The sequence below is a fragment of the Mandrillus leucophaeus genome, unplaced genomic scaffold, assembly GCF_000951045.1.
Source record: "Mandrillus leucophaeus isolate KB7577 unplaced genomic scaffold, Mleu.le_1.0 Scaffold643, whole genome shotgun sequence".
Taxonomy (NCBI): Eukaryota; Metazoa; Chordata; class Mammalia; order Primates; family Cercopithecidae; genus Mandrillus; species Mandrillus leucophaeus.
Window position 1 is genome coordinate 321,277 of NW_012106953.1, and position 20,479 is coordinate 341,755.

Consider the following 20,479-nt stretch of genomic DNA (forward strand, 5'->3'; position numbering starts at 1 on the left):
TACTGCCTCTCACATACTATATCACTTCCTAAGTTAAGCAAGCAAGTTGGAATTCAGTGCTGCACAGCAAGTGAGCTCTATAAGCAAATTTACTGAAATGACAACAGTACTATGTATTTGTGCACTGCTTTGATGATTTTCCAGTTGGCATCTGATTTTCACAAAACTCCAAGATGGAAGAATAAACTTTATGAGTTTGATTTCATACCCAAGAAAAACTAAGCTCTGGGGAGATAAGGTGATTTGTCCCAAGTCATTATGTTAAAAAGCCACAAACCAGACGAGAACCCAGTTCTTTTGAAATATTTATTTTCCTTTTTCTTTGCTCATCAGTGTCCTTGGGCGTTGTGCTGCCTACTGGCAGAAGTCAGTGACAAATCTTTCATTATGATTGCCGATTTAACCCTGCTTTATGTGAGGAGTTTGCAGGCATAGACTCACTTGAGTTTCTCAGCTGTCGGTATGTCAGTCTACTTTATCCAACAAGAATTACCTGAGCCTGAGTATGGCCATGCACTGTGCTAACAGTGGGAACGGAAGGGTGAACAAGATGTGACTTTGTCCCGAGGAGAAACCTTCTAATGGGAGAGTATTATCCTGCAATGGAAAAATCATTGTCCTAATGGAATATAAAAAGCTGTGAGAAGCACAAAGGAAGAAAGAAATAAGTCTGCCTGGTAGGGTTTCATGGTAGAGGAGATTTCTGAGTGTAGTCTCAATGGATCTGCTTCAGAGATGAAAAGCCTGAGTCGTTGAGAGTTCTGCAAAGGGCCTCATAATTTTGAAACTTCATTAGTTTCCTAAAAATATGCTTGTTGCCACATCTCCTTAGAGAGAAGTAACATAAATTATTTATTGGAATATTTAAAATATTAACATCAATAAATTCCCCAGCAGCTTCACAAATACTCTGCTCAGTTGGATAAACCAATCTGAAATAATGCTTTCCAAGTAACTCAAACTCTCCAATTCTACAAAGCCAGTAAGAATTCTTGGAAACAAACAAGAAGCCTAGAATAAGTATCTCCACTCTCTAAACATCAGCCATTTTAGACAGAGGAGGAGTCTATCCCTCTAGCATTTCATGTACTTTTATTCATGTAAAAAGGTATTTTTTTTCCTCACAGTGAATACCTAGAATGTTTTTCTCTTCCAAACAAGTGTAAGATTATTGTAGGTGTCACTGAATTTTATCACTTGAATATTAAGAGTGAAGATGTAGATTCTGATATGTTTGGAACTATTTGGAGCTAGAAGGAAAATAACTTTTCAAGCTTAGAAATGGAAACTTGTCAGAACCAAACCCTTGAAGCAGCCCAAGAGAAGACTTCCCTCCATTCTACTGTGGTCCACAGGCCACTGGTGATTGGGATTTTTGGGTAGCTGACACCAATTAGACCTGGATCCTAGATAATGGAGATCTTAAGTATTTCTGGTAGAGAAGGAAGATCCCATTGTATGACCTCTTCCCTCTTGTGCTTCAGTGGGTTGTTTGGTTTGTCTTCTGGGTGTGACCAGAAAGATTTACACCCTCTACTTGTAACCAAGATGGAGTATTTCTTCTGATTCCTGACTCACTGAAGAAGGAGGTGTAGATCTGCAAGGCTGGAGAGCATCTTTCCTTCAAGCAGCCTTTGAAGGACAGAACAAAGGGCAGGAGTTCCGGGAACAGCTCAGCAGCACTGAGGATTGCTGGTGAATATTATTATTTTGTTGAGACTCTAAAAATGAATTGTTTCACAGAGGCATTCAAAAATGTAATGGGCTACCTGGGGAGGGAGTGAGCTCCTTATCACTGGTAGTATTTAAGTATTGGCTGAATAAGCATATACTGGAAAGTCATGCATAAGGTAAGAGTTGAACTAAAGGCCCTAAGATCCATTCCAACTTCCAGATTTCATTATTTGCAGATCCCTGGTTTACCCTGTGCATGCGTCTATGCTTGTACTTAGTATGTTGTTCTGTAACGATATGTTCATATATGTGTCTCCTCCTCAAGTTTGAAAACTACTTGAAGAAAGATACAGTATTTGTTGTTTTTCTATTCCATGTGTTTAGTGCAGTGACTAGTACCTAGGAGACACCAAGTTAGTATTTATCAAATGAATGAATGAATTCATTTTTGTATGTCAGTATATATACATTTATATATATCCTGATTTGTAGTGTAAGTTACCAGCAAGTACACTTGTTTGCTGTGATAGTGTTCATATGCATTAGAAGCAGGGGTTGCTTAAATATCTGAATGATGGAATATGCTACCTGATTCCCCAGACATGGCACTTCTAGTTAATTAATTCCTTCTCTACAGATAGGGCCATATAGAGGCAGTTAAGGCATAGTCAATGTACGACTAGGGTTTTTCTGAATTTGTATTTCTAGATCAAGTCTCCAGTGCCAGAAATGACCCTAGAACTGGTGGTTAGAAGTCCCAGTGTGACTTGGCTGCATTAGATGGCAGGTGTCTCCTATGGATAACCAAGAATATGGATTCATCCCAAGCTTGGGGAAGGAGGCAGGAGTGTGAATGGCAGGGACTCCAGTGGCATGCTGGGTGGACGGGCAGTTATGTAAGCTAAAGTGTGAGAAGAGGTGGGGGAATCTAGGCAAGTTAGACCAGATGAGGAGGCCTGAATGGGGCCAGGAAGCAGAGGCAGATAGGGTGTGGTTTTGAGATGGAGAAATTTCCAGAGAAGCTGGAACCTTCCAGAGAACCTCACCCATTGGGGTGAGGTTGCAAACAGAATACTTTTCACGAAGACATGTTAAGCTGATATACACTTGTGACAAACAGCACTCTTCATTCACATATTCATTCATTCAGCAAATTTATATTAAGTGCCTACCTTATGAGGACACTGTGCAAATGTTAGGGTCAAATAAAAATAAGGTAGGATCTTTGCTCTCAAGTGCATAACTATGAACTAAACTCTATATATATATATATATATATATCAACAGAAAATTGCAATGCAGTGTGAAAAATGCTATAATGAGGTAAGCACAGAGAGCCTGTGGGAGCCTCTGAGGAACACATAAACAAGTCTAAGATGAGATGTAAAAGATAAGTTGGAGTTAGCAAGGTGAAGAGGGTGGGCAGAAAGAACAGTCTTGCTAGAGCTCTAGGAATGGCTGAATATACAAAAGACTGAAGAAGGGAGCTTATTCAGGGACTGCAAATGCCTTGTAATAGTTGGGCATTATATAACATGTTAAATAGTTCAGACTTTCTCCTGGGAACAAAGAATTACTCGAGTATTTTAATCCAGAAGTGACATGATCAGATGTGTGCTTTAAAAATACTACTACAACTAAATTGTGGAGAATGGGTTGGAGAAAATGAAGACCAGGGACTCACTGAAGTTGTTACAGTGCTCAGTGAGAGATGATGGCAGTTCAACAAAGGCTGAGGCAATGAAAACAGAAGGAGATGGATTAGTGAGACGTTTGAAAGAAAGGACAAAGCATGGTGATCAGTTGGATATGAGATGTAACAAGTCAAGGATGGCCAAGTTTCTGGCTTGGGCAGCTGGGTAGATGACTCTAGAGGCAGACCCATAAAAGAGGAGGCTGTGTCAGTTTCAGGAGAGTTCTGGTCTATGGGTTTTAACAGGAGAGTTAAACCTTCTTAAATCCAAAGGTCCATTCTGCTGGTCTGTCTTACACCACTCTATCAGTGTAGACAAATCTCCTTTGAGAGCTTTATGAGATCTAACATCTGGGTAGAGTTCTCACTTACACTGAGCATTTATTCATCCATTCAATCAACCAATATTTATGAAGTGCCAATTATGCATTCATAGTATTCCAGTATTCCGTAGACCCCAATGTCCATCTATGCAGGTAGTTTAGTTCTAAAAAAGTGATTCTTAAAGATGGAATTACAGCTGTAAGTTTTTGATAGTCTTTCCCACTTACCCACCCCAACTTATCAGGCATATTAGTATTTGTGCTGTCATTGGCTGCTTCAGCGGAAAGTATTTCTTCACTTCCTGTTTCCATGGTTGCATTATGCTTTTTCATTAAATTCTCAAGGATGTATTACATTTTAGTTTCTTCTTCATGGACTTTGTGTATGGCAGGGTTTTGAATTGGATGGAGGTTAAATACGCAGTAGAAATTCTTCAGTGAGTTATTTTATATGGCCTGAGGCCTGAAAACTCTTTTCTAGGCTCCAGAGTCTCCTGAGTAACTCTGGGGCCTCCTGTGGCTCAAGGGAGGTGACGGAATTTCAGTAACAGGTGTGATGAAGCAAAGCCTTCCTCAAAATACTTGTGTTTGATGCCATTTCATTTTACATTTAGTGTTTGGTTTTCCCAAGCTGAAGTGTGAAATTCAAGCATCAGAGAAACCAGCAGGGGTTGCAGGTTGAAGTTAATAAAACACTCGCCATGAGCCTATGTAGTTCAGATTAATAAAATAAAATCATGGATGTGAGAGCCTAACCTCACACATCCATATCATCTTGCAAATCTGTTTCCTGGAATCCAGAGGGTACCTAGGCCACTGGGCCAAGAGAGATGGGGAATCTACTTTGAAAACCACTCTTCGGTTAATCACTAAAGCCTATTTTTGTCAAACAAAGCTCTTGGAATCTCTATTTCACTTCCCAAAGATACTGCAAAGATTAATGAAGTGATTTTGAATTACCTGTTGTAAATAAGTGTTGCTTTTTAAGGATGTAGTATTATTGTTAATATTATTTCATAATCAGCAAAGATATAAAATGTTGGATATTTAGTTCAGTTGATTAAATGATGATACCAGTGTGATTATGGCCCAAGATTGGATTTCTACTCCAGACATGTTTTTAGTTTTGCACAGAGAACGTGTCTTGTTCAATGGCAGACTATTTCTAGCCTCAATCAGCCACCTCTTGTGTGTTGATGTCTCAGTTGGCTAATGGATAAATAATGCAGCTTCCTCAATCCACTGACATGGGTGGATAGGTAGCCTTTGTATACAAAAGCATACTATTATAGGTTGCAAGTCTGGAAAGCCTGAACAGGTCTTTGCAGGAGAAAAACAGCCCAGAGAAAGTAACTGGTTTGCCCAGAGTCATCCAGTTAGTGCAGAGTCAGGGCTAAAATCTGGATTTATTGATAAGTCCAACATTCTCACCATTGCACTGTGCCATATTCACTCTGGTCTAGAATTCCCTTCTAAAATTTTGGGGTACTTGGATTCAACAAAAATCGCTAGCGAAGTAGTACCCAAAAAAGTACACTACATTCTTTGGTACTTCCTAGTATTTTATTAGATATTGTTATTTGTTTGGTGCATCTCCCATCAGTATCATATTTCTCTAGGCAGATAGCCAAAAAACAACAAGTCAATCTACCATGTCTGCAGTCTGGCAGGCAGCGCAGGAACCTGCAGGGCAACACTGAACAGCATTCTAGAGACCAAATCAAGCCAGCTGGGCTGACTACAGCAAATGATGATTGGTGCCTATCCTAGTTAGGCTGACAGGACTTCTGCTATGTGGATGTCCCACTTGCTGCATTCACAGATGTGGTGAATCAGTCATATTCAATTATTCAACCACTTTCATTTGAGAACCTGCCACATGCAGAGCATTATCAAGATCTCTTTGTCATATGGGCAAGAGTTTGGCCCTGAGTTGTAATCAGACCAGGTACAGTTTGCATATAGAGAGATTCGTCAGGCTGGCCTTCTCAGAGGTGGCCGATGGAGTGGGAATGATCTTTTTACGAAAGCCAAGAGCCCCCGTGACTGTGCTTTTCTATCATAGTTTTCAAGAGGAAAAGGAAAATTGGTCTCCACGGTCCCTCTTGGCTCTGAAGTGTTCTTTTAAAATAATATTTATTGCATACCTTTTTGAGATTACAAAAGCGATACATGTTCATTGTTGAAAATGTGGAAAATTACAAAGAAGATAAAAAGTAGTCATAATTCTAATACAATGAAAACTGCTTCTTATTATTTCAATTTTTTTCAGTCTGTTTTTTAGGCAAATAGAAGAGTATATACCTTTGAAATAAAATTGAGATCCCCCTATATCCTGCCCTGGAATTCTAGGAGTCTATAAAGTATGCAGAACTAAATAGTAAATTTCTTGCTCAAAGTCTGGCATATAATAGTCATTCCACAAACATTTATTAACTGAATGGTGAGGAAAACCTGGTTTGTGGGCTTGAGCAACTTCACACTCAGGCCATGTCCAAATCTAGACAACAAGCTTTGTGTGCCAAAGAAATGAAATGAGCTAGAAACTGACTGCTTTCCTTCAAGAAAGCTTCCCTTCCCCAAGAGAACAAAAATGGTAATTCACATCCCTTTCTTATATTTATTATTTATTTCAGGAGATTGCTTCCATTTGATTTGAAAGCTACACATGCAAGGGACTTGCTGGAAGCATGGACCTCAGTGAAAAATGGACTTTGGAGGAAGGAGCCTGGTTATCCCATGCTGGAATTCATCATTTTGCCAACACCAGAGGGGGTATGACCATTTTTGATGTCCCTGATAGCATGGTACTCTTCAGCATCTGCACCTCATTATGTCAATCCATTGTACTCAGTGTGTGCCCGTGCTGTTTGTCTTTTCAAGAGCAGCTGAGTGGAGAGGAGAGGGAATGGACTTTGAAGTCAGACAGACCTGGGTTCAGATCCCGAATTCACTATTTATAAGTTTTATGGCCTTGAGAAAATCTGTCATTCCCTGGGCTCTAACATGGAATGCTAGAGTAAAAACGCCCACTTTGCAGTGTTATGAGGACCATCAGCCATCATTTAATGAGCTCTTGCCCTGGCTAGGTGGGAAACTGGTCAGACATCTTTGAGCACCTAACACGTGTCAGGCACTCTGTTCCTGTTTTGCTCATCTCTCGTCTCAGCAGCCAGCAAACATTCAAATTGAGGATAAAGCAACCAGTCTAGACGGAGTAGGTCAGCTCCTTCCCTTCTTTATGATGATCCAATTAATGTGACTCAGCATTAAATGATAGAGATATTGTTACTTTCCTGGAGCAGAGAATACAAATGTAAGAACCATACCCTGACACAGAGCTGTGGTCCTCTGTCAGGTCTAAGAGTCTACTCCCTTCTTCATCCCTCGAATCTCATAGAGACCTACTTTGATGGTAGGAGCCATTCTATAGATGGGCGATGAAAGGTTGCTGAGGTTAATGCACTCACAGATGTTTTCACAAGGATATGTCTCCCATTTGTTTGTTGTTTATTCATTTATTCAACAAATATTATTGAGTATCTATTTTGTGCCAAGCACTGGTAATACAAGAGTGAGAGCAAGACAGACATAGAGAACAGCAGACTATACTTTCTGATGTGCCCACCTCTAAAACAGGGTAACTTATATGGCAACAAACATTTGCAGACCTTCTGCACTACATCAGGGTATGTCTTCCAACCAAGACTGCTGCACACAATGAGATAGTCTCCAAAGGGAAGATGGGAAGCTTTGAGAGAGGAAATTTGGATGCATTCCACCCAAAAACCAACTGTCATTTGTTCCTGTCATACTGTTGCTCTAGCCACTTTTTAGAAGTTCTTAAGCCAGCATCTCTTCACACTCTATGGAAAAAAAATGAACCACCCTAGTTCAACACGTAGCCCTTCCAGATCTGACCTCTGAATGCCTCTCTAGATTCATCCCCTACTGCCTATCACTAATAGCAACCCCCTCCCTTCTCACTGTGTCAGCCTCTTCCTGGATCCCTGAATACATCCTTCCCTCGCACACCTGTGAACCTTTGCAAAGACTGCTATTATCATCTCTCTTCCACTTGGCCAGTTCCTACTCATCTTTGAAGCTTCTGCTTAAGTCGTCTGTTCTGGGATCTCTTCCTGCCACCACCTCTTACCAACCCCCATCCTGGTGTGAAGGAGAATCTCTCCTCCCTCCTCAGTGCTGCCATAGCCCCTGCAGATTCCCACGTCACAGCACGTATCATCACACTGTATTGTGCTTGTCTGCATCCTGAACAGCCTGTGTGCTTCTTGAGACAGATGCCTTGTTTTATTCATCTTTGTACCCCTTTTACTGTAGCATGGCAAATTCATGGTGTATATTTGATGGCTGGCTGGCTGGGTAGCTGGATGGATGAATGAATGAAAGACAGTTGGGGCCACATCCTCTGAATATCTCTGCCTTCACTGAAAGCCTTTTCTGGCTGTGGGAACCTATCTGATTATACAACTGCTTCTGGCACCACCACATCACTTCACCTTGCTTTCAGCACACCTATAGCATTTGATTCAATGGCCCTAGGCTTGTTACCAAAGCCTAAAGGTAGAGGAGAGAAAGAAAGTGTGGTTTTCCCACTGGTGCTTGGTGCTTTTTAACCTAGCCGATAGAATCATCTATCAGAGAAGTTTAGAACTGAATGAAGCCTTAGCGATCATTGTAACAAAGGGGTGGCTAAAAACTGCACACTGTGAGCATCTCCAAGCTCTGCCTTATCCCTCTATGTGTTTACCATGTCATCTATCTGCAATCTTTGGGGCAAGGCTGGAAAATAGGAAGGGAAACCAGACCTGTATCTAGGTTTGCCTAAAGGGGAGGCACTGCTCTTGGGTAAGTGTTGCGCTTCTGGGGCTGAAGGAAAAGCTTAGTTCTGGTAGGCAACAGATACCATAATAGCTGGTTCCAGTTCAGATAATCAGTCTATATCCTGCAAAGATGAAGACATCCAAGACAAAGTAGGGCAGTGTTGCAGTAAGTGGGTGAAGCACAGACAAAAGGAATCAATGTGGCTGAATTTGGAAATCATTGTGGGCAGCTGATATTAGTGTGGTTCTCAGAGGCCTGGGATGAGATCCAAGAAAGGTGCAGGTCCTCAGAGGGCAGAGTCAGGTGCCAAAATGGGAACCGAGTGAGGTCTTGAAGTGGGATGAGGAAACTGACACTCAGAGATGAAGTGTACTGTGCCAGAGCTAAGTCAGAAATGGATGAATTATAGAAAAATATTTTAACCATTTATTAGGCATATAATATTGCCAGATGTTAACTAAGCCTTTTTTGTATAGATATAGACTATCTCAATTAATTCTCACAACAGCTTTATTTTGATTTCATGAATGAAAAAATTGAGCCTGAAGAGGCTGAGAAACTTGTAAACATCATTCTGCTCACAAATGGCAGAGTTGGAATTTGAACCGAGATCAGTCCAATCCTAGCCACCCTGAGCAGGGCTAGAAAATAAACAGTGCTGTTGTAACATGTGCATTCTCATCCAAGCCCACAGCAGGGCTCTCACCTACAGCCATCTCAGCTCATGCATTGCCGAGGCCTTGACCCACCTACTTCAAAGCACCTTTCCTCAACATTCCATTTCCCCACCTCACCTCTCCCCACCACTGGCTAGTGCCAGCTATTCCATCTATAAGGCCCAATATGGGCTGGTGGGGCTTGCATTTCTAGTGAGGAACCAGGGAAAGCCCTGGAGTGTCCAAACCTCAGGGTTTTGTTGTTGGCTTCCTGCAGTCCTCAGAGAATTGCATTATCTGCCAGGGAGGCTCTGTCATCCTGTTGAGTCATAGGCCTTTAGGCAGAGCCACACAACATCTGCCCTGGTATTATCCTCGGAACATCTCAGGCTGCAATTGGGTAGGAGAGCTTCCAGGAAGCTGGCTGTGGAGAACCCCGGATGTTTGGGGGTGATAAGGAGTTTCTGAAGGAAAGTCTCTCTTCCACTCCCACTTCTGACATTCCTAAAAATATTCCTAATGATCTGGGCCAGTGGGTTTTCAAACTCATTTTAAAGGTCTGGAGCACATTTTCTAAAAGAAATCACATGCAGCCCCTGACACACGAAACAAAAGGGAGACAGTGTTTGGCCACCATCGCGTTTCTGACTGTTGCATTACAAGTTGATTGGGCTGTTCAGTCGCCAGCCACATCATGTATGTGGGGATTTGGTACGGAAGGGGAGTTCCTTCTCAGCAAATCCATAAAATATTTCTTCTTCCTCTTATAGATGTGCTCACTCAGCTGTTTGGGAATCCTGCTGTCATCCACGCTTCCCAGGGAACTCAACCTGCTTAAGCTCCTCTTTAGGGGAGAGGCAGGAAGTCTGGGAAACACGGCCTGGCAGCTTGGGCCAGGTGCGTCATAGAAATTCAGTGGTACTGTTCCCATTATGGTTATATAAACAGGAAGGAGCAGATTTCCTTTCTGAAGCCACTCAGGGTCAGGGAGAGTTTTAATACTGGTCAAGGAGGAAGGAGGCAACTTTTCCTGACAGCAGTCTGTGTGCCAAGTATTGCCATGTACATGATTTCATTGTATTTAAACCCTTATTGAAATCTTGTGAAGTAGCTGGTCTTATCTTCATTTTGCAGATGAGAAAACTGAGTCTTGCAAAGGCAAACTAAGCTCAGCTCAGGCAGCAAATGGCAGCAGAGCTCACATTCACTTAGGTCTTTGTACTCCAGAGCAGCATTCTATCCATTTCACTCCTGTCTGTCAGTTTCTAAGGGCAACATTACTCTGCATCTCCACCTTTCTGAGAAGTTTGATCCTTTTTGTCTGTTTTTCTTGCATACTCTATAGTAAACAGATGCATATAATGGAATCCATTATCCGTGATCTCCTACTGGCACTTGTTTCAATTAGTTTCTTAAAGTCCATCATCTGTTTTAACTCTTGTTTTACAGAGGAGAGCACAGTCTAAGCAGACTAGGACACTTATTAAAGACTAGTGGCAAAAATAGGGCTACAGCCAGGTCTCCTGCTTCTCCTTCTACCACCCACACTATGCTGACTGCTAAGGCAATAGCATCTTGGGAAAACCACTTTTCTGTGAAAGAAGAGAAGCCTCTGTGTGGTCCAAGAAGACTCTATTTGCAGCTCTGAAAGAAGCAATTCCCCCTCAGGCCTCTGCCTTAGATGCTGGGGTGGAAATATAAGATCATGGTCTCTGCATTTCAGCAGAAACTCACATTTATCCTACAGATGTTGTTTTTTAATAGTTTAGTCATAGATTTCAATTGCAGCAAGTGTTTTTGTCCTTAATCTTAACACTGGGTATTTTGTCTGATTTCACTCAATAGATCTGAGTGTAAGTCGGAAGTGTATGATTTTCCTCTGCAGGGACCTTTTCTTGTATGTATTTTTGGAATCGTTCTTTATTCTGAATCATGTCCAAGTACACCTTCTAGCAGCTTCTTGGCTCAGCCAGGTTTTATTTCCTTTGATATGATATTGAGTGAAGATGCTTTTAAATCTGCATCTCTGGACTATACTTGGTAACAGGAATCTGGTGGGGAAGGCAGTGCAGGAGCGGGACAAATTTAATTTATTTATATATTTCCCAAAACACCTTCCTTTTGTTGGTATCATCTCCTGCATTGATACTTGGAATTTTTAGAGGACATATTTAGCATTTTTACCAAAATGAATCCTTGGCTTCCTGTCAGAGTTAATTTCATTTTATCTCTTGGTTGTAGGCCTTGAGGCAGATCCACACAACATCTGTATTGTTTCCGCTTAAGATAATGAATTTTTTAGGTGAGATATGGTTAATTATTCTTCCTATGGAGCCCACTCCTTTCTTCTGGAAATTACGAAACAAAGCAGTTACCTGAAGCCTGATTTTCATTTAAGGGAAATAAAACAACTGTGTTTTCTTTTTCCTTTTCATCAAGTCTTATAAAGAAGTGGAGTTGTGCTAAACGGAAAAACTATTAAATCCTAGAGAACAACAAATGCCCATTGGGCCAATTCAGCCTGGAAGCTAACGCTTCAACCAATCAATTGCAAATTTCATTTTGATGAAACCTTACTGATGGGCATGTGTTTGTCCTTAGTTTCACCTGTTGGCTTGTCCTAGGAGGTGCAGATAAGAGACAAGGATAACAGAAGAGAGTCATGCTGAGCTCAGGCAGCCTTAGCCCCTCTTCCCTCTAAATCAGTCCTGCCCACACTCCCCTGGGAGAGGAGGGGAGGAGGAGCAGGCATTGCTTCCCCGCTGTGCTCTGCTGTTAACTAGCAGAGGGCCTCCAGGAGATAGAGGCTACCTGCAGAGAAGATGATCAAAGGGCAATACCAGGAAGGAAAGGAAGGCAGAGAGATGACTCAGCTCAGCTCACTTCTTTCTGTCTTTCATGCTTGAAATTGGTGATTTCCTTGGGGGCTGGGGATGGGAAGGCCATACACACATCCTAGTGGGGCCTAGCTACTGTCTTAACTTGTTATTATGGCATTTGTGCAACTCTTTCTTGCAAAGAGAATTAATAGCACACTTTGGCTGGATAAAGTTTCTCCCCATGTGGCATTTAGCCCCTCAGCCATCTCTTGAAGGAAGAAGCATATCTGCATGAGACTCCGTCTCTTTCTCTTCTGGACACGATCAAGTAGCTGTGTAACCCCTGGGGGCCCCTAGAGTGAGAACAGCCCGTAAAGGCCCTCCTGTTGGCCGCTCCTCCAAGTAGATCCTACAGTCAAAGCAGACCCTGCCACCTCTGCAGTAGAGGCTGTGCAGGGGCTTGATAGCATTCCCAGACTGCTACAGGGCAGGTTCCTGGCTCACAGCTGGAGTCCCTGCACACTAAGCAGAATATCTGTGATGGGCATTATACCCCAAAAAAGTATGTAGAGTGTGCTCTTAGCTCTAGAAATGCAGTTAAGATTACCTTTGATCCTGGCGTTATGTCCAATGTTACTATATAACCATACCTCATTTACTGAGGAACGAGGGAGATGATTGAGTTTTCCAGATAACTGAAGTATTATGTTACCCTTTAAACACTTGAATTTTGTTTAAGATTTTACTGTTTTCTAATGGTTGATAAGACTTTTCTTCTATGACTTTTTAATACTTTCTTGCCTTCCTAAACAGAAAAGAGTCATACCCCAGCTTATGTTTGGGAGTGGAGAAAAATTTCATTTAGAAATTTTTGCCTTTAATTTGGAATCCATAATAATAATATCCAACTTGTTTAAACAATTCGTATACGCATTTGAATATGCCTTTTAAAACTCCTACTAGGACACATAAGAAGTTGTGGATGGTTTTTAGTTTGCAGATGGAGATTACGAGAGGACAGGAAAGCAGACTTTTGTTTTTCAGTTTATACTCATCTATACCAAATGTTCTTTCCTTTAAAGTAGACACATTTTGTTTATATTGTAAAAATAAAGTTAAAACATTTACAATAATATAAGGAAAGAAAGAACATTAGAGTTAGGAGTTGGGTTCCCAGGCCAGTTCCCAAAAGCCCATTCAATTCATGATATATCATGGCAATAGTAACAGTGACCAATAGATACCAGGCCCCTGTATAATCTGTTTCTATGGTAAACTTCCTCTTGAGCCCCAGAAATATTTCCACCTTGTCATTTCCTCCCCACACATCCCACCTCTAATAAATATGCTTCCCTAGAAACAGAGGCAGGGACTCCCTCTTGCTGTCTGCTGGGGCCATGGCAGCAGAAGGCCCACCTGTCACCTGGGACGAAAAGGAGAGCAGTCAGGCATGCTCTAGCCCTCTATGCGGGAAGAAAATGAATATATATTTATTTATGTATGTATTTTGAGACGAAATCTAGCTCTGTCACCCAGACTAGAGTGCAGTGGCACGATCTTGGCTCACTGCAACCTCTGCATCCCGGGTTCAAGCCATTCTCCTGCTTCAGCCTCCTGAGTAGCTGGGATTACAGGAGCCTGCACCACACCCAGCTAATTTTTGCATTTTTAGTAGAGATGGAGTTTGACCATGTTGGCCACGCTGCTCTTGAACTCCTGACCTCAGGTGATCCGCCTGCCTCTGCCTCCCAAAGTGTTGTGATTACAGGCATGAGCCACCTTACCCAGTCAGAAAATGAATATTTATTATGTACCCACTGTGTGCTAGACACTGTGCCTTGTCTGTCTCATACCTTACCTATTTTGCTGCTCCTAACAATCCAGTGAGGTGTGTATTATTGTTAGGAAATGAAAATGCCCCCCACCCAATAATTCACAGAGCTGAGATACAAATCTGTAAACTAGTGCACTGTTCATTATAACTCAGTGACACGCCGGCAGAACCAGTTCTTTATAAGAGACCTATAAAAGTCAAGTGTGGGTAGGCACTTTGGATATTGCCCTGAGATTCAATAAGGTCTGTCATGGAATCCCTTATTAGAAGGGCACTGATCACCTTTGTGTCTGCAGTGCCTAGCACAGCGCTGGAAGCAGGGTAAATTCCCAATAAAAGTTTGTTTTATTAATATGAAACATTATTGTTGGCTCTGTTCTACTTCCTAAGATACAAAATTGGAATCATTTACTTTAGAGAATTTTCAACAGCAAATACTGAAACAAGAGAAATGTCTTCTCATTAACCCTCAGTTGATTAGGAAATTCAAATAACCAAGGTGCTGTAAGGATGGTTCCTAGTTTACAAGTCATCCATTAATGTGAACAAATTGAAGGCAAGTCCATTGTGAGAACAGTTTGGCAGGCTCCTGAACCTAACCACCCTGTGGAGCACTGGCAACATCTTCATAGGGGTATACCTGTTGCCAGCTCCAAGTAACCAACTTTCAAGCCAATTCTTGGAACACAAACTAAAAGTTGGAGACAATGAACTATTCCCCTAATGTAAACATACTCTGCGGTTAGTATCTTCTTTCAGTAACTCTAAATTGTTAAGGGATAAAAAGAGTCCATTTGTGTCAGCTGTAAAAGAGCATGGCATCCAATATCAACTAACATTTATTTGACTTTTACAGTGTGACACTCTGTCTCCTAGGGGCTCCAAGTGCATTAGTTTATTGCACTCTCACCACATTGGTATGCTAGCTATGATTATTATCTCCATGTTTATACAAAGCTAAGACTGAAAGAAATGAAGTTACTAGTGAGTATTGGAACTGGTATCAGAACCCAGGTCTGGCTGATCCCAAGGCCTTCTATAGGCCACCTCTCTTGAGACACAAATGTTATTTACTTCTTGATTCTATGGGAAACCAGAGGAGACTGATTCTGCAGACAGCCCATCTGAGCCCATCCACTCATAAGATCAGCAGGTCAAAACCTGCTGTTAGGACCTAGGACTGATCCCTGGAATGGGCAAAGGCAAAGCCATTCTTGACCTTGACAAGAGCTACTCTGGCAGAGTGAGGTAGAAACCTGTTTAAGCTGCTTGTAAGAGCAAAATGAAGAATGGGTGCTATCACTGTAGATAATTATTTTAATGAATTCTGTTGTAAAGGGGAGCTGAGAATTGGAGTAATGGCTGGAGATATGTAGAGTCAAGAAAGGATTTTTAAAAAGACAAGATCATAGTAGTATCTCTGTATACTGATGGGAGTGATCAAGGACAGAAGAAAATACTAATCCAGGTGGGAAGAGGGAAAAGCCACATGAATGGGATCTGATTCATACTGGAGGCCATAATGGCCTTAGATGATTCATCCATAGCAACAGGAGAGCAGGAGGGTAAATAAACAGGCAAATGCAGAGTGGTTGCTGGGCTGCGCTAGCTCCGTTTGATTTTAGTGGTCATGAATTGAAAATAAGACCAGACAGCATAATTTTGTGGGTTTTTTTTTTGAGACGGAGTCTTGCTCTGTCACCCAGGCTGGACTGCAATGGCGTGATCTCAGCTCACTGCAACCTCTGCCTCCTGGGTTCAAGCGATTCTCCTGCCTCAGCCTCCTGAGTAGCTGGGATTACAGGCATGCGCCACCACGCTTGGCTAATTTTTGTATTTTTAGTAGAGATGGGTTTTCGCCATGTTGGCCAGACTGGTCTCAAACTCCTGACCTCAGGTGATCTGACCACCTTGGCCTCCCAAAGTGCTGGGAATACAGACGTGAGCCACCACACCCAGCCAATTTTGTGCTTCTTCAGTCATGTTTAGCTGGGTGTAGATGGGAAGAAGGTGGAGTTATATTTTACTAGGGTTGTGATTTTACCAGGTAAATAGCACGGAAAGAGAGCAGAACATGAATTTGAAGGTGTAAGTAAGACAGAAATAATAATGAAACTGGAAACTACAGTCCATAAGGAAGGAAGGAGGGTCATGAGGAGAGTGAGGGGCAGAGAAAAGGTCATGGATAAGTAAATTATAGATGCTGGTGGGGTCAAGGACACATTGGATTAAAATAACAGAGGGGATGAGCTGGAAAGGTAGGAGAGTGGATTGCTTCACATTGATATTATGCATGGTGTCGCCATGACAGCAGGGGGCTGGTGTGGTTGCAGCAGGTCAAGAAAGGGATAGGATGCAGAAGAGTTGAGAGATTAGAGTGTGACTATGTAGAAGGAGAAAAATAAGAATAATCACAGGAATGATACTGGGAAAAGTGATAGTGAATCAGATGCCATTATCTTCAAGAAATGAGGTGGAACAACCAGAGGATCCATAGATGGCTGAAATAAGTAGAAGAGGCAAGTAATGCAGCCTGTTATTTTCAAGGAAAGCCAGGTATGGGTCAGAGCAAGTCACCGAAAGAAACATTCAGAGAGGAGGCTGAGGACATATAGATTTTGCTAGTAATGAACCATGAGTTCCAGAGGACAAATGGGAGGATTCTAGGAGGTGGGAGGGGATGGAGTGATGAGTGCAAACCTTCACCCAAACATATTTAATTCCTGGATTTGGGAGCTCAGATTACAAGAAGCAGGAAAAAGAAGAGGTTGGAGAGAGAGGCTCAGCAGCTCAAGCATGCTGCCTTGCTGGGGAAGGACAGCCCCGCCCCTGCTTCCCTAGGCTCGGTGAGCAATGCTGGCTGAAGGGGCTTTCTGTCCTTCATGGTGATTTGTAAACCAAAAACTGACAGTGGAAAAGCCTGAGATGGCTGAGTGTTTACAGGATGAGAGCACACTGGCTCAGATCGGGGCCCTTAGGCTGCTGCAGCTGGTGCTCTGATCACTTTGAGTCCATAGAAGGCCCCCAGGAGGCTGCTCAGACTGTTGACCCTCCAATAGTCCTCCAAGGATGGAGAAAGGACATTTCCATACTTGCTTCTTCCTTCCCACTGACCCCGTTATGGGTCATCAGCTGCAGGGCTCTCTCTGGAGCACATTCCAAGTCCAGCACCTTTGCCCCCTTAATGCAGAGCAGTCACAGTCAGGCCTGGGGACTGGGGGGAGATACATAACACATCTGTCCAAGTTATCAGGCCACTGACTCAGAGAGGGAGGTTCTCACAGTGTTACATTAATTACTTCAGAATTTACAGCTCTCAGAGCATAACTACTGCTTTTACGTTCTGTATCTGAAAGCAGTTAATCTTTTACAGAGTAGAAGCAGCACTGCTCTTCTCTCCTCCCTGCCTTCTCCCTTACATACCCCTATCATAATGATGTCACGCATAAATTAACAACTTCTCAGACTCGATTTCCCTACCTCTGCAATGGAGTTCACATTACTTTGCCCACTTGAGCCAGGTGATCTCTTGAAGAGTAGGAAATAATGTTGGACTGGAGTTGGAATTCTGGTTCCAACAGGAGGGGATTGGAGGGCATTTGGGGCTCCTCCTACCTTTCTGCAAGCTCTGAAAATCCTCCATCTCCTCAGGAGAAGCCACAGAACAAACGATTTCCCAAGCATCAGAGGAGGGCAGACATAACATAACAGAGCAGAGAATCGGGTTAGAACGGGTTATGCTCTGATTTTTTGGAAAATGGGCAAACTGGGCGGGGACTAGGGAGGATTCCGTCAGCCGGGAGTTGGGAGGCCGCGCACGCCGCTGCGGAGCGTGACGGCCACGGTCGCCTAGCAACGAGCGGGGATGCGCTGGGCGCCTGGGTGGGCGAGGGGTGCTCGCCGCCGCCGCCGCGCGCCCTCGAGCCTCCGGGACCGCGAGAAAACTTTGCGGCTCTTCCGCGCTGGGGCGTCGGCGCCAGGCCCGGCAGACAGAGCAATGCGCCCCCCGGGCTGAGGGCAGAGGATGCCGCCGCGGCCCAGCACCCGGCCCGGGGAGCCGCGGGGTGGCACGCGGGGAAAGTTGGCGCGCGCCTGACCGCGCCTGAAAGCCGCGCGGTGCCCGGGCCGAGTTGCCCCCCAAGTTTCTGCGGCGATTTCTCACTCCCTGGGGATCCAGCGGTCCGAATCCCGCGGGGCCTACGGCTCACGGATTCTGAGCGCTGGGAAGGAGAAGCCCGCGCTTTTCCCGGGGACCTGCGCTTAAGCTGATGCTTGGTGGGTTCGCCCTGGATGGTAGCGATTCGAGTTGTTTTCTGCTTTTCTTCTCCCTCAGACAGTGAGTTTGTGGAAGCCTCGCCCGCATCGTACAGCCCAGACGAGTTAGGTAAGTGTACTCCTTTTGTCTTTTATTTCTTGGTCGCAATTCTGCCCGAGAACTGCGAGTTTGGGGGGCGTCCAGATGAACTCAGCTAGAGATGGGGGTGGGGTTGGGGGACGGAGGAAAAGGGTCAGGGCACACCTGCTGCCTTCGCGGCGGGAACTGGCCTTTCCTTGGCGCTGTGCTTTCAGGGTGGCGGGGCAAGTGTCCAATTAGCCGTGAGTGTGTGTGTGTGTTCACGCGCGCGCGTGTGCGTGTATCTGTGTGCGCGCGTGTGTGTGTGTGTCTGTATGCGTGTGTATGTGTCCGTCTGAGTCAGTGATGCTGTTCCGAGGAGCCTGGCACAGCAAACTTCCAGACCTGGGGCTTCTGTAACCTGCACTCATCTTGCCGGAAGAACACAGCGGCGACTGGTTCTGTCTTGCCAAGTACCTGGCACGAGAAGGACGTCGTGTGGGTCGTCCTTACCCTGAATTTAATGAAGTCAGGGGCTGAAAACGGCGGTGTAATTATTAAACTATAAGACCTGCTTCCTTCCCTGATTTCTATTCCTCAGTTAGCCTGTAGGTGTCTCGAGATAGGACATTCCATCCTCATGCCTGTCATGGTAAGTGGAGATTTTTGATGGGTGAACCGGGACACTCTTGTCAAGAGACAGGCTGAAGAGAGAGTGAAGAGAAAGAAATGCGAATGGGCAGATCTCTCTAACTCTTCCCGCCACCCATTCTTACTCGGTGGCTTAGTGGTTGGGTTCTTCTCTCTCTCTCTTTTTTTTTTTCCTTCTGCTTTCAAGGTTAGTTTAGCTGCTACTGGTCTGGGCTATCAAGTCTCTTCTTACTGTTCTTTCATCACTAGCCTGAATATCTTGCCTTCCTAAGATGAAATGAAAGGATTTATTTTATGATATATGTTGACAGTAAAGGAGGAGGGGAACTGTCCACAAACAGTGGTTTAAATATGTTTATCCTCAGTAACACGCTCAACTGTGGCACCCTGTCCCTGGTCAGCCTCTTGTGCTGGGAAGAATGTCCTCATCAAGTCCCACAGGACCTGAAGCAAAATTCCACCTCAACAACGACTTTCATTCATTTTCAGGAGCCAAGCGCCCAAAATAGATCTGGATCAAGGTTGGCATTCTGTGGCAGGGAGGAGTACCATGTTTTATTCAGGGGATGTGTTTCTGACAAGTTGCGAGGCAATCACATCTCTATCAATGGAATCGTAAACTAAATGCATGAGCAAAACTAGCTTTTAAGACATACTGTGGTGAATCATTTTATGAAACGAAAGTGACATCTAAGCCATAGCTTTGCATGATGTGATTTATTAAGAGGGCAGGTACTTGATGATCTGCTCCATGCATGTATAATTGTATGTTAATAACACCAGCATTGACACTCCACAGTGCGACGAAGCCATTTGGTCCTCTTAAATCGTACACAAACATAAACAGTGATAGGATGAGCATTGCTTGCTCTGAGAAATCCAACTATATTACTTCTAAATTGTTTGCATTCACGGAATGATTTGTGCTGCAGGATGGCCCAGGTATTTGACCCTTTTTCATCTCCGTATCTCCCTCTGGGACTTACAGACTGAACTGCTCCCACGAGGCACTGATAAATATGGGTATCCTTTCAAATTAGCAGTAGAAAATAAAAAGCAATGTTTTTTTCTCTTCAGCTCCCCTATGGTAAAAACCCAGTTTCTCATCAGGAGATTGGAGTGTGTGTCTTAGTCTATTTGGGCTGTTATATCAAAAACAGATTGGGTAGTTTGTAAACAACAGAAATTTATTTCTCACAAGTTCTGGAGGCTGGGAATTCCATGACCAAGAAACTGGCAGGTTCAGTGTCTGGTGAGGGTCAGCTTCCTGGTTCATAGATGGCTATCTTCTCACTGTGTCCTCAACATGGCAGAAGAGGGCCAGGGAGCTCTTGCTGTCTCTTTTCTAAGGGCACTAATCCCTCCGGTGAGAGCTCCACCCTTATGACCTAATCACTTCCCAAAGGCCTCACCTCCAAATACCATCACATTGAGGATTAGGTTTCAACACATGAATTTTGAGGGATATAAATATTCAGTCTTTAGCAGCATGATGAGAACCGTGGGGTTCCCTTCTGGGTTCTGGGCTTGCAGGGTGATACAGAAAATAAAACAGAAGTCTGAGAGTTTGAGATCAAGGTTCTAGCTTTCACCCTGCGCCAGCTTCTTTTTTTTTTTTTTTTTTTTTTTTGAGACGGAGTTTCGCTCTGTC

The 20,479-nt window shown here is 43.5% G+C and overlaps 1 protein-coding gene across 1 annotated transcript in view; it reads left to right on the forward strand.

Moving 5' to 3' along the window:
* AMOTL1 (angiomotin like 1) overlaps positions 1 to 20,479 on the forward strand; it is a 188,692-nt gene that overhangs the window by 25,815 nt on the left and 142,398 nt on the right. Inside the window, exons 2-3 of the mRNA XM_012000930.1 lie at positions 6,327 to 6,465; positions 18,178 to 18,228. Coding sequence (XP_011856320.1) covers positions 6,381 to 6,465; positions 18,178 to 18,228 — 136 coding nt within the window. The 5' untranslated portion in view covers positions 6,327 to 6,380. The remainder of the gene's footprint in view (positions 1 to 6,326; positions 6,466 to 18,177; positions 18,229 to 20,479) is intronic.